The following is a 14,389-nucleotide window of genomic DNA, read 5'->3' as shown; positions in this document are numbered from 1 at the left end:
TTCAAAAATCTTTCTTCTGAATTCACATGTACAGATTTGATGGAACCCAATAATCTTCATAGATTGAAAGGTCTAAGAGTCTCTTACAAAAAGTGTGAATTTCATGGCCCTGGGATCTCAGGTTTTCCCCAGGGGAGGAAGTCAAATTTACTATTATAATAGTTTATATAGGAAAAACAAATTTACGAACATTATTTGCTTGGTTTTAATAGGAAATGAGTCAAACGGGGTTAGAATTATTACCCTAAGAAAGCATGTTAATGCCTTATCTATATTATATTGGTCCTGGCTGGCCCCCAGGGGCCAGAGGGGCAGGCCCAAAAGAGGTCAAATGGCGAAAAATTTCAAAAACCGTCTTTTTAATTTTGATGGAATCAAATAATCTTCACAGATCAAAAAAGGCAAATTAATAAAATCACTGACTGACTTCATAGGCCTGATGGGCCAATAAATAGTGTCTATGTCTTTGTTTCATTCTGTATCCGAACTCAGGTGACCGTTAAGGCCCATGGACTTCTTGTTACATTTGTTTCTATTATCGTACGGTGTCAGATGATTTTTTGCTTGCCTGTCCATATTTCAATTGAGCTTTTTGTTGTGTCATTGGTCTGTCTGAATGTCTTTTGTCACAACTTCTCGACACTTAGTCCAACATATTCTACCATTTGGCTTGTTGAGTGATTGAGTAAAGAGCTACAGCATTGGATCAAATAAGTGACCTTGACCTTCATTCAGACTCTCAAAGGTCAAATATGCCAAAAGAATCTATCAATGTAATGACTTATGTTAGAAATCCGGAATAACAATTGTCAGGTGACAGAAACAGCCCTCTGAGCCTCTTGTAAAGTGTAATGTTTTAAAAATGTGGCTTTGTGAGTATTGTGGTTATGATGGAGGAGTGTAAACCAGTATGGTTTGTTTACCAAGGGTCTGAAGGGAGACACTGGAGAAGATGGACCACAAGGACAGGTTGGTCGCGATGGACTGATCGGACCGCCTGGACTACCAGGGCCTCCCGTAAGTTTGGTATGACTGCCATAGCATCTAGTTGTGAATGTTTATATAACAGCATGATGGCGGTTATTGTGTGGACCACCTACAGTCAATGGACTTAAGTATTCGTCGGTGTCAATATTTCACCGTATATTTTATGTATTTTCACATTTCCTGTTGTTCGAAAACTGCAAAGGTTGATACCTAACTGATGGTATGTAGATGATATATGGGGTTTAAATTTTCCTGAGGAATAAGTTTAAGTTGAAAATCAGTCAGATTTCAATGGAAATTGGTATACAGTGGACCATGACAATGAATAAGAAGAATTTTGAAGAGGTCTGGAAATTCAAGATGGGGTTGTGACCTTAAGGGGGTCAACAGTTTAAAATATTAGGGTGTTCTGGGTCTGAATATCATGTTATGACTTTAAAAGGGTTTTGGAAGTTGTTGATGTGGGTATTGAGGGCTGCTGAACACAAACCAAGATTAATCAGGGTATCAAAATTTAAATGAATTAAAATAAGCACTTAGAACCGGTACACCACATTTAGGAATGTCAATTACAAGGGGGGGGGGGGGGGGGAATGTAAATTGTGGATGAATCTTTCTGTACTCATGGTACGTTAATCTGTTACAGTAAACATGCATATTGCTTTTATCCTTTGAGATGTAAAAGACTCGCAAGTTCATGTAATATGGGATTCAATGCTGATGCTAGAGGCATCACATGTTGTAAAACATTATAAAATTCATGGGATTGGGGCGTTTATACAAATTCGACTCTTCTCCAAAAAAGGGGAGGGGCGCTTATAGGTGTAGGGGCGCTAATTACGGCGAATACGATATATATAATCAGTAATGTTACTGTGGTGCATGCGGCATGAAGATGTCAATGGGATGTAGTTAGTTAGCAGTTTACCACCAACATAACTCTTACTGTTGCTACTTTTGAGAGAAGGGAATGTATTCAGCAACTGTAGATAGCAAGTCCTAATTGCCATGTTATAATGTAAAATGTTGCTGTAGTAATTTTTATTGTTTTCCAAATTTCAGGACTAATAACAATCTTACACGAATGCTTTATTTTGCATGCTGCCCTTGGAACACAAGATATAGGTAAGACTTCAAGGATCTATGTGAAATCATCTACATACTTGGATCTTAAGTAACATGATCCATAGACTTGGATCTTACATGGGCCACAGGCTTGGATCTTGTAAGACTTTGATCTTGTAATGTGTGATTTGGGTGGGGGGTATAATCCCAATTTTTGTTACAAGATTGATAGGCTAGCATATATCTTATGAGGTACAGTCCACAGGTCTTGATCTTGTGTGGTACAATCTATATGCTTGGATCTAGTGTTTTATGGACCACACGCTCGGCCTTTGCCTGGCACAGTTTTTGTGTCAGAACATTTTGCTGATTTATCCTTATGGCCGTATGTTGCATTGGATCTTGCTTGATCACAGTTATCCAAAGAATAGAATAGAAACATAATCCACAAGGTTTGAATCTTGTGACTCCAGGAGCCATGGGCTAGAGTATTGTTTGATGCCATGGCATGGCTAAGATCTTTATGGTATGATTCACATGCTGGGATCTTGAAAGGCATGGACCATATACACTGGTGTGGATATTGTATGGCATCACCTATAAGTTTGGATGATTGATAGACTTAGATCTTGAATATTGTGATCAATAAGCTGGGATCTTGTGTGGGCTGATCCAATGGCTATTGAATTATGGCATGATTCAATTGATGGGATCTTGTGTGGACTGATCCAATAGCTATTATTCAATTGATGGGATCTTGTGTGGGCTCATCCAGTAACTATTGAATTATGGCATGATTCACTTGTTAGGATCTTGTGTTGGCTGATCCAGTGGCTATTGCATTATGGCATGATTCAATTGTTGGTATCTTTTGTGGGCTCATCCAGTGGCTTTTGAATTATGGCATGATTTACTTGGGATCTTGTGTGGGCTGAACCAGTGACTATTGAATTATGGCAGGATTCAATTGCTGGGATCTTGTGTGTGCTGATCCAATGGCTATTGAATTATGGCATGATTCAATTGATGGGATCTTGTGTGGGCTCATCCAATGGCTATTGAATTATGGCATGATTCACTTGTTAGGATCTTGTGTTGGCTGATCCAGTGGCTATTGAATTATGGCATGATTCACTTGTTGGGATCTTGTGTTGGCTGATCCAGTGGCTATTGAATTATGGCATGATTCAATTGTTGGTATCTTTTGTGGGCTCATCCAATGGCTGTTGAATTATGGCATGATTCAATTGTTAGGATCTTGTGTTGGCTGATCCAGTGGCTATTGAATTATGGCATGATTCACTTGCTGGATCTTGTGTGGGCTGATCCAGTGGCTATTGAATTATGGCATGATTCACTTGTTAGGATCTTGTGTTGGCTGATCCAGTGGCTATTGAATTATGGCATGATTCACTTGTTGGTATCTTTTGTGGGCTCATCCAATGGCTGTTGAATTAGGGCATGATTCACTTGTTAGGATCTTGTGTTGGCTGATCCATGGCTATTGAATAGCTATTCATGTGATCTTTGTGGAAGCTTGATTATGGCATGATGATTCACTTGTTAGGATCTTGTGTTGGCTGATCCAGTTGCTATTGAATTATGGCATGATTCAATTGTTGGTATCTTTTGTGGGCTCATCCAATGGCTGTTGAATTATGGCATGATTCACTTGTTAGGATCTTGTGTTGGCTGATCCAGTGGCTATTGAATTATGACATGATTCACTTTGGTGTTATGGCATGATCTTGGATCTTTGTGGCTATCCAGTGGCTATTGAATTATGGCATGATTCACTTGTTAGGATCTTGTGTTGGCTGATCCAGTGGCTATTGAATTATGGCATGATTCAATTGTTGGGATCTTGTGTGGGCTCTTCCAATGGCTATTGAATTATTGCATGATTCACTTGCTGGGATCTTGTGTGGGCTCTTCCAATGGCTATTGAATTATTGCATGATTCACTTGTTGGGATCTTGTGTGGGCTGAACCAGTGGCTATTGAATTATGGCATGATTCAATTGCTGGGATCTTGTGTGGGCTGACCAGTGGCTATTGAATTATGCATGATTCATTGCTGGGATCTTGTGTGGGCTCTTCCAATGGCTATTGAATTATTGCATGATTCACTTGTTGGGATCTTGTGTGGGCTCTTCCAATGGCTATTGAATTATTGCATGATTCACTTGTTAGGATCTTGTGTGGGCTGATCCAGTGGCTATTGAATTATGGCATGATTCAATTGTTGGTATCTTTTGTGGGCTCATCCAATGGCTGTTGAATTGTGGCATGATTCAATTGTTGGGATCTTATGTGGGCTGATCCAGTGGCTATTGAATTATGGCATGATTCACTTATTGGGATTTTGTGTGACATGATTTACCGACCGGAATTTTGTGTGGCATAATCCATGTCTCCTAATGCATGTAGTATGATATGTTTAATATCTTAAATGAAAAATTGTTGTATCATAATTGTAATTCAGATCATTGAGAAAATGTCTTCTTACAATAGCAATAGGAGCAACAGGGTTTGAACTTGTCATTTAGTTTTAGTGATAATGAAAAAGTCAAAAAAAAAAAAAAAAAAAAAAATTCTTATGCCATACATTTTAGTTACTTAATTCTACCAGCAATACACCCTCCTACATTAGGTATATTGTACCATAGTTAACTCCTTTCGTTCATGTTAAACCTCGGTTTCTACTGCAGTTAATTCTGTATACTACAGACTTTGTTTTCTGTTTTAAGGGAGAGCCAGGGATTATCGAGGGAAAAGGAATGGAAGGCGCCATTATTCAAAGGGTTGTAAGTTTTCATTATTCTGAAAAAAAAGAAAAAAAAGGAGAAAAAAAGCTAAAATATAATTGTACATATACAGTTGATCCACGTTAACTCAAACAAGTCTGATTCAAAAACCAAAGTCTTTTTCATTTAATATGTTTGCTTAAAAGTTTTACCATGGTTTGAGTTAGCAAAGTTTGACTATTAATGTAAGTCATTGAAAGTAATAAAAAAAACAAATCTAAGTCATAAAATATTCAAAATCAAGTGAAAGTATCTTTAAGATAAGAATTGAGTAGCATTATCACTAAATAACTTGAGTTGCTTATTGTCTGAAAGGAAAATGTTTAGATAATTAATAGATGACTTCAATAAAATTATTTAGAGCAAGTTTTAATTAAATGCCTTTGTTTTTCCCCTCACAGTTACCTGGGCCTCCAGGTCCCGCTGGTCCACAGGTAAGTATTCACATAACCCTGAGTAACTAATGAATTACCTCCCTTTGATTACATACGTCATTTGGTAAAATGTCTGTTGCGTATGTTTCATTTTCTCCCAAACTTTGCATCATAACTTTAATTCAAAGACTTTATTAATCCGTTTTTACCCAGTCTGTATATAAAATCTCATTTTAGTGTTGTGTCAATCAAATATTAACTTATTTTACCTGAATGTTTGTCTTTCTGCCAATTACAATTTCTGCCCATATTTAATTACCTGAATGTTTATAAATGTTTTGTCTAGTTGAATGTTTGTAATATTAATATCTACATTGATTGGAAGTTTATCAAATTCTGCCAAATTTATCTGAATGTTTGTCAACCAATTTTACATGAATGATCATCATGCAAATTTTTTTATCCATTTTACTTGAATGTTTATCAAATTTCTGATCATATTACCTGAATTATTATCAAAGCAACCATTTTACCTGAATTTTTTATCAAATGTCTGACCATTTTACCTGCATCTTCATCATATTTGTTGCATTGTTTGAACTATAATGCTTGTCATTCCAACCATCCTTTGTGAGTCATGTGACTTGTTTTGTGCTACAGGGACCAATGGGATTAGACGGTGCCCCAGGTATAAAGGTAATTCTTACTGTAATCATATTACAGCATGCTGTCCTATCATACATTTGTGAATTATTATTGTTTAAACTTGCATTTGTATAATTTCAAACTAGATATATCTAGTATTATTGTTTTGATATTATAACATCGAAGTCTTATCATGGCCATTGCCTTGTTTTCAACTCTACTGAGTTTCAACGGAATATCCATTCCTATCTGTCAGAGTTACTTCCCTTGATTTCAATTCGACAGAGCATATACAATGTAGTAGTAGCATATTAAACACTTGAGGGCCAATAATGTCATACTTCATACCATATTGTGAAACATATTATTTATCAATTTCAGGGAATCCTACTAGGATAGTTTAACATCAATATGTGTACTGTATTTATCATAACTAACACCCAGGCCACCTGAAATATTGGTTAAAAAAGACACCAAATGTAACTCATTCACCCCTGAAGACACAATTGAACTCATCCGATTAAAAGGCTAGAACAGTTCATTATAAAGTTTCTGGGTGAATTAGTTAATGATAGTAAATTGAGACAGGTAACATAATGATTGACCATAATCAACCCAATAGCTGCCCAGGGCACTAAAACTGAAACAAATAAAGGAGGCGCTTGATAGAACCTGATTTTATCTGCTGTACATTTTGAACTCTAGAATTATTTTGTTTTAGGGTGAGCGAGGACCAGTTGGACCAAAAGGTGATGGGGTGAGTAAATATATCAACAAAACATACTTCTCAGGGTTATTTCAGGATTTCTAGGAGAAAAGATAACCTGATATATATATATAGAACACAGGAGAATGAGATGTAAAACAGCTTGATCTCTTCATGTATCGTAACCATGACAGACATTGTCGTGTAACAAAGACCCTGTGATGAAGCAATCAAAATTTCATTCTTTTGTTTTAATCAAGGAAAAAGAATATTGAATATGGAACTATGGAACTTTTAAATACTATACAAATATAGCATTTTGATGAGGTCGATACATGGATATGTCGACCAAAGAAAAAATATTGACTGAGGCTCAGGAACTGTAAATGACAATTCATTCATTTCTATAATTTTGTGAATATCATTCCGACACCTGTAAAATTGTTATATTGTAGTATATTAGACTAATATTTATTATAAGATGGTCCTTTAAACGTTTGTGTGACATGTCATGATTATTTACTGTTACCAGGGAGAAAAAGGTGATCGCGGCCTGATTGGACCAATGGGATTGCCTGTAAGTCATGTGTGCTAAAATACAAAATTCCAAAGGTTGGAGTTGATGTGACGCCTTTAAAATGATAAATTTCACTATCAGAAATATTTGAAAGGAAATTGTGTGCACTTGGCAACTGAAATTGTGACACATTTCAAATCAAAGTGATTTTAAATTTTCTACTCATTGAATCACCAATTTTTAGGTCACCTGAGAAGAAGTCTCAAGTGACCTATTCTAATCGCCTTTTGTCCGTCGTCGTGCGTCGTGCGTCGTCGTCGTCGTATGTCCGTAAACAATTTACATTTTCGACTTCTTCTCCAAAACTGCAGAAGCAATTTCAATGAAATTTTGCACAAACCTTCTAAGGCATAAGGCCAATCAAAATTGTGAATTATATGGTCCCCACCCCCCAGGGGGCTGTGGGAGGGGCCAAAAGGGGTAAAATTGAGTAAAATTTCAAAAATCTTCTTCTCTACTCACAGATGTGGTAGAATCAAATACTCTTCATAGATAGAAAGGTCTTAAGGTCCTTTACAAAAATTGTGAATTATATGACCCTGGGGTCTCTAGTTTCCCCCTGGGGAGGGGGTTAAGTTTACTATAGTTTATATAGGGAAAACACATTTTTAGGTCACCTGAGACGAAGTCTCAAGTGACCTATTCTAATCGCCTTTTGTCCGTCGTCGTCCGTCGTCGTCGTCGTGCGTCGTGCGTCGTATGTCCGTAAACAATTTACATTTTCGACTTCTTCTCCAAAACCGCTGAAGCATTTTCAATGAAATTTTGCACAAACCTTCTAAGGCATAAGGCCAATCAAAATTGTGAATTATATGGTCCCCATACCCCAGGGAGCTATGGGAGGGGCCAAAAGGGGTAAAATTGACTAAAATTTCAAAAATCTTCTTCTCCACTCACAGATGTGATGGAATTAAATACTCTTCATAGATAGAAAGGTCCTAAGGTCCTTTACAAAAATTGTGAATTATATGACCCTGGGGTCTCAGGTTTCCCCCTGGGGAGGGGGTTAAGTTTACTATAGTTTATATAGGGAAAACACATTTTTGAGTATTATTTGATCATTTGTAATAGGAAATGAGTCAAATATTGTCAGAATTATCAGTATGAGATGGCCATTGAATCCTATTAACCAATTTTCCATGACTGATCCCCCAGGGGCCTTAGGGGCGGGGTCAAAAGGGGTCAAATAGGCTATAATTTCAAAAATCTTCTTCTGAAATTCTGGAAAAGGTAGAATCAAATACTTTTCATAAATAGTAAGGTCTTAAGGTGTTTTATGAAAATTGTGAATTATATGGCCCTGGGGTCTCACGTTTCCCCCTGGGGAGGGGGTCAAGTTTACTATAGCTTTTATAGAGAAAACACATTTATGAGCATTTTTTGCTCAATTTTCATTGGAAACGAGTCAAACTTGGTTAGAATTATTAGCCTGAGATAGCATTTTAACATCATATCCATATTGGTCCAGGCTGACCCCCTGGGGCAGAGGGGCGGCCAAAAAAGGTAAACAGGCTAAAACTTCAAAATATTCTTCTAAAATTCTGGATATGGTAGAATCAAATACACTTTACAGATGAAAAGGTCTTAAAGTTTGTTTTATAAAAATTGTTAATTATATGACCCTGGGGTCTCATGTTTTCCCTTGGGAAGGGGGTCAAGTTTACTATAGTTTATATAGGAAAAACACATTAATGAGCATTTTTTGCTCAATTTTCATAGGAAATGAGTCAAACTTGGTTAGAATTATTAGCCTGAGATAGCATTTTAATATCACATCCACAGTGGTCCTGGCCAACCCCCTTGGGGCAGAGGGGCGGGGCTAAAAAAGGGTCAAATATGCTAAAACTTCAAAAATCTTCTAAAATTCTGGAAATAGTAGAAACAAAAACAAATAATTATAGATGGAAAGGTCTTAAGGTGTTTTATAAAAATTGTGAATTATATGACCTTGGGGTCTCACGTTACCCCCTGGGGAGAGGGTCAAGTTTACTTTAGTTTATATAGGAAAAACATATTTGTGAACATTATTTGCCCAATTTTCAAAGGAAATTAGTCAAACTTGATTAGAATTATTAGCCTAAGATATAGCATCTTAACATCCATATCCGTCCTCGATGACCCCTTAGGGGACCAGAGGGGCAGGACCAAACAGGGTCAAAATGATTAAAATTTCAAAAAATACCTCTAAGTTCACAGGTTTGATGGAAGCAAATACTCTTCATAGTCTAAAAAGTCAAATTTATAAATCACTGACCAACCTCAAGGCCCAGCATATAGTGTTTATATGTCTTTAATTTGTTTCATTACTTGTTTCATTATATATTCTATCTCAGGTGACCGTTAAGGCCCATGGGCCTCTTGTTCATTGTTATTTCAACAATGCCATGCTTGTATCCAATATGAAAAAAAGTTTTAATTTTGTCACCACTTATATAGTTTATATATGCCAAACTACTATTTGAATGCATGGCCGTATCATATGGTATGATTGTTGTCAGAATTAAGATTTCCTCTAAAATTTTAAACCGATAAATTTCCTTGGTTAAGGCCATATGAAGTGACAGATTTTAGCCTATTTGACCCCTGTGATCATCAAGATAATTCAGTTGAACCTGTATTGTACAGGTGTCATCATCATGGTCATTGTTGCGACACGTTTCATAGCAGTTACTCATAATTGCCAAAGACGATCAAAGGAGAAGAATATATGTTGTAAAATATATATATACTGAGAAGTTCTACGCCATTTAGCTACAAGTATAATGTCATATTGCAAAGGAAATGCAAAATTGATTCAAAGGAGAGTACCAGCGTTTCAGACATACTACATGTGTTTACGATAGATGAATTAACTGAGAGTACCATAATTTTTGTTTTGATATAGGGAGAAGCAGGACCACAAGGGGACAAGGGGTCACAGGGAAATGAAGGAAGTGTGGGGCCAATGGTAAGATAGGTCATGTGACACATTGGTGGTCATGTGACACTTATAGGAAAATTGAAGAATGCAAGAATTTAAATTGCCAGGAATAGAAAGTTTTACAATGCTAAATAATGATATCGAAAGTTACTCTTGATTAATTTTCAAGATCAAAGTTTTGTATGGGTTCATAGATTATTAGATTGTAGGTTTCTTACCGACCGAAGATTGCACATGATTTTCCATTTCATTCCTGACATATATAATGTGTACATGTGCAAGGAGGAGCAAGTTTGGCAATTGCAGCATTTTTAGCTACTATGATTGTCCAACTAAATGACTAGATTAGTTTAGTTTCTGAGACTCTATACATTATGATATGTGTTCAATCTATTTTTGTCATATTTACCTCAACCACTTTAAAGTTTACAGGTTGGTGGATACAATGCATGCAACATCTTTGGTATAATGTTATAGATATAGTTACCAGGTATCTGTTGTACCATCCTCAATACTCCAGGGGTTACTATCACTATCGCTATATCCATCCCTATCACTGTCGCTATATCCATCCCTGGACAATCTCATAATAAATCTGACAGCAGAAAAATCTGGGGGTGGGGGGGTGGGAAATGCCCGATCTGGGGTATTGAGGATGTTGTCATATTTCAAATATCCTGTATCAGATTAGACTTATTTGTGGCCATGGACTTGTGTACAGTTGAGAACAAACTAAACTTTTTAGTCCAGTACTCAAGAAAAGATAACTCTGTTTATTAACTAACTATTGTATCAAAGTTAACATTATACAGCGCTAAGACTAACATTGTTGTGTACCAGAGTAAATACTGCAGTGTACAAATGTATATGTATATGACACCAAGTTCAGTTTTGATCAAAAGTGTATTTATATGTTGAAATTTAATTTGAAAATATATGTATGATAAAATTGACAATATATGTTGTAGGAAAAGATGTAAGTATGGTAGTACATGTATTGTTAGATGACAGATATCTTCATTATGGTAGTACATGTATTGTTAGATGACAGATATCTTCATTATTCTTTCTTTTTCATTTTATAATAAAGAATTATTGCATAACTATCATAGAAGCATGTAGCATCAGAATGAGTATACTCTCTAACAGGGGCAGATAACTCTCCACATAAGTAATAATAATAATAGTCATTCAGCTTCAAAATTTAATCATTTTGTTGATGTTGTATATATTACCCCCAAACTTACAGTCTACTTTAACATGATCAGGGCCCTCCTGGACCAGTAGTAACAACAACCGGAGCTGAGGCTTGTACATGTAAGGGCGAGAAAGGAGACAGGGTAAGTAAACTTAAGACAGAATCATCGGGAAAATCATTTAGGTCAAAATTACGTAATTGAATTTATGTTCTGTTTTTGTCTTTATTCTTCTGATTCTAGTTCATCTAATAATATTTGGATGGATCAACTTCCAAACTGATAAAGAGGCTAGGACAATTCTTGCATTATACTTGTATCACCTAACGCTGATGTGATGTATAAGTCTGTATGGTCATCTTGACGATGTTTTCGGCCTATAGTGGTAGAATGTCACACACCTTTACCACTTAGCCATCAAGCCTCATGGTTGGAAGGCTAATATGACTTCCCAAAGCTCATGATGATCAATCGTGATCCTGATATCATTTGATCTGATATTTCTATTCCATCTTCGTATATTACAGAGTCATCTCCCTTGCTGGTAGGTATCCATGGTGGCGTCATGTGTTTCAGAGCAAAATTCACATTGTTTTCTCTGAAAACTATGACATTACGCTCGCAATAACATGACATCACAATCAATACCTATACCCACAAGGGCAGACAACTCTGTAATATGCAAATACAAAATAGTAAGATGATTGTTCGTTGTTGTAGGGAATTCGAGGAAAGCGTGGCAGAAGAGGATTAAAGGGCGAAATGGGGGAGACGGTAAGTTTATAGTATATTGTTAGTATAACCATCAGCTATCTTGTATTAAAAAACCATGTAAGTCTGCTGTTTAATGTAAGGATAAATTACTGATGCTGAGAAATGTAATTTCTGATTTTTGTAGTTATGATTTCATTTACATGTGTACATTATGTATTTACTTTTTATCATCATCAGCTCAAAAGAATAATGTGAATTTCAAATTTGTTTTAAAAAAAAGATATAAACATGTGTTTTAATATTGTTTATAATTTGTAAATTATTGTAAACCAACTTCGTGTCATGTGCTATTACGCTAAATTTTGCAGGTGGTTAGAATTTGCCAAAATTAGTCAAAGCAAAAAGAATTTTATTACGAGTACAGTAGATCTTTAAACTATACATTGCTAAATTAAATCATGTAAAATCTCAACATAAAGTTTGAAAATGAGTTGCTTTACGGTACACATTACATGTGTAGTGTTTTGTTACATGTTTGCCTATATGTTGTGGTCATCCTGTATTTAAAATGAACAATTTAGTCTCTTTTTATGTCAAAATTACAGTAAGTTTAACAAAAATGTTTTGTATATTAACTCCTTTTCATATTTGGAGGAAAAAATTGGTTGACTAAATTGTTTGTTTACCCCTGTACCCCTGAAACAACTGATTGAAACTGGACTGAACCTGTGCTTTAATTACAAAAGCTGTTCTTTTACTAATTCACCCCTGACGACACATTTAGGCTCTTCTAAATGCAAGACTAAACCGGTCCATTATGAAAGTTCAGGGATGAATAAGTTAATCACCTTGCCTATACAGCTACATTATACCTAGATATATAACTATAACCAAAATATGTTTGCCTGTGTTTTAAGAACCATTGCCACTATTGAGATTAATATATATGGCTTTTGAAAAACAAAAAAAAAGTTTTACAGAAAACAAAAATGTCTGGTGTAAAATGATTCTTATATAATCATCAAAATGATTTTAAAAAACCACTTAAGTTTGAGATATTAACTTTACCTTTTATTCAACTTGAATACTTTACCTTTTATTCAACTCGAATCCAATATTAAATGTGTAATTTTTGGCAAAATCTAGAACTTTATTTGAAGTTGTGTTGTATAATAATTTCACAGACATTTATTTTTTCTGATGATGATGTGTTTGTTTTTTTTTTTTAATTTTTTAATTCTTTCTCAAAAGATTAAAAAGTTGCACTATTGCCATGGTTTATGAATTTGTCAATTTCAGGTAAACAAACCACACGAAAATTCTTATAAAATTTGCTGAAAGAACATCTTCCAAGACGCTATGAGTAATCTAGCTATGCTTTGACTATATATAAAACTGTAGAATGAAGGTTGTTGACCATTATATCTCATTCTATTATCTCCGAGTAAATATTATGTTATCTGCACTGCTGTATTTTTCTCTGTTGTAAAAAATATGTACAAGGTGAAATTACAAGGTCAAGTGGTACCCAAGGTCGTTTACACACAGGTGTATCATTGAATTATCTTGACACAGGTAGATAACTTATTTACCTGTAATGAATTATCCTGTTAAGTTACCTTGATTGACTTATACAGGCATCTATGTAGCCATGCCACGTGCTTACAAACGCACGTGTACCTATAGCTAGCATACACTATGCAAAATACAAAGTCCCATGCGGTACCCAGATGGATTGATTTGTCGGTTGCATCTGTATTATCAGTACATGTACTTAAAGACTAGCCAACAAAGGCCTTGTAAGTTCACCTTTAACATATTTAACAAAACTTGGTGAAGGACATATATTTGTTAATAATATAAAAAATTAATAACCTGTTGTCTTCAGATAGTGTGTCTATAACTAGTAACTCATTCACCCCTGACAACACATTTAGGATCTACTAAATCAAAGACTAGACCAGTCTATTATGAAATTTCAGGGGTGAGTGAGTTAATTTTACCAAATTTATGAACTCCGGAAAGGTTATTATACACAATTCTCTCATACTTGAGGGTGTATACAAATGGTTTATCAAGAAGCGTCTCAAAGTTTGTTGGTTGACATGTTCACGAAAACTTCAATTTTCCCAATTGCTGAGGCTGCAAGTTTGCATTTGACCTATAAAGTAAAAGTACCCGCATATACTTTAAAAATGATCTTCATGGGAAGTGAATGTTTTGAGGTTAAAATCTAGATACTGTTGTAACTCTTGTAAAATACTAGCCATGATACTGTATATATATTACATGTATCAATTACTTGACTTGATAAACTACTGTACTATCAGTTGTTAATGTTGGACTCTAATTCAGTTGTTTAGGTTTGTTCCATAGTAGAGGCAATTATTTGAATTAC

General features: G+C 35.4%; 1 protein-coding gene across 15 annotated transcripts in view; it reads left to right on the top strand.

The window, feature by feature from the left end:
• LOC138323535 (collagen alpha-1(XXIII) chain-like) overlaps nucleotides 1-14,389 on the top strand; it is an 89,117-nt gene that overhangs the window by 57,809 nt on the left and 16,919 nt on the right. For 7 of the 15 annotated variants that reach the window (XM_069268195.1, XM_069268196.1, XM_069268189.1 and 4 more), the window contains 9 exons: nucleotides 928-1,017; nucleotides 4,803-4,859; nucleotides 5,261-5,293; nucleotides 5,894-5,929; nucleotides 6,600-6,635; nucleotides 7,117-7,161; nucleotides 10,046-10,108; nucleotides 11,350-11,421; nucleotides 11,998-12,051. In XM_069268195.1, coding sequence (XP_069124296.1) covers nucleotides 928-1,017; nucleotides 4,803-4,859; nucleotides 5,261-5,293; nucleotides 5,894-5,929; nucleotides 6,600-6,635; nucleotides 7,117-7,161; nucleotides 10,046-10,108; nucleotides 11,350-11,421; nucleotides 11,998-12,051 — 486 coding nt within the window. The remainder of the gene's footprint in view (nucleotides 1-927; nucleotides 1,018-4,802; nucleotides 4,860-5,260; nucleotides 5,294-5,893; nucleotides 5,930-6,599; nucleotides 6,636-7,116; nucleotides 7,162-10,045; nucleotides 10,109-11,349; nucleotides 11,422-11,997; nucleotides 12,052-14,389) is intronic. The other 8 variants (XM_069268190.1, XM_069268193.1, XM_069268192.1 and 5 more) reach the window with 8 other exon arrangements.

This window comes from Argopecten irradians, chromosome 5 (genome assembly GCF_041381155.1).
Source record: "Argopecten irradians isolate NY chromosome 5, Ai_NY, whole genome shotgun sequence".
Lineage (NCBI taxonomy): Eukaryota > Metazoa > Mollusca > Bivalvia > Pectinida > Pectinidae > Argopecten > Argopecten irradians.
The sequence above is the reverse complement of the archived record's forward strand: the minus strand, read 5'-3'. Positions and strand labels throughout refer to the sequence as shown.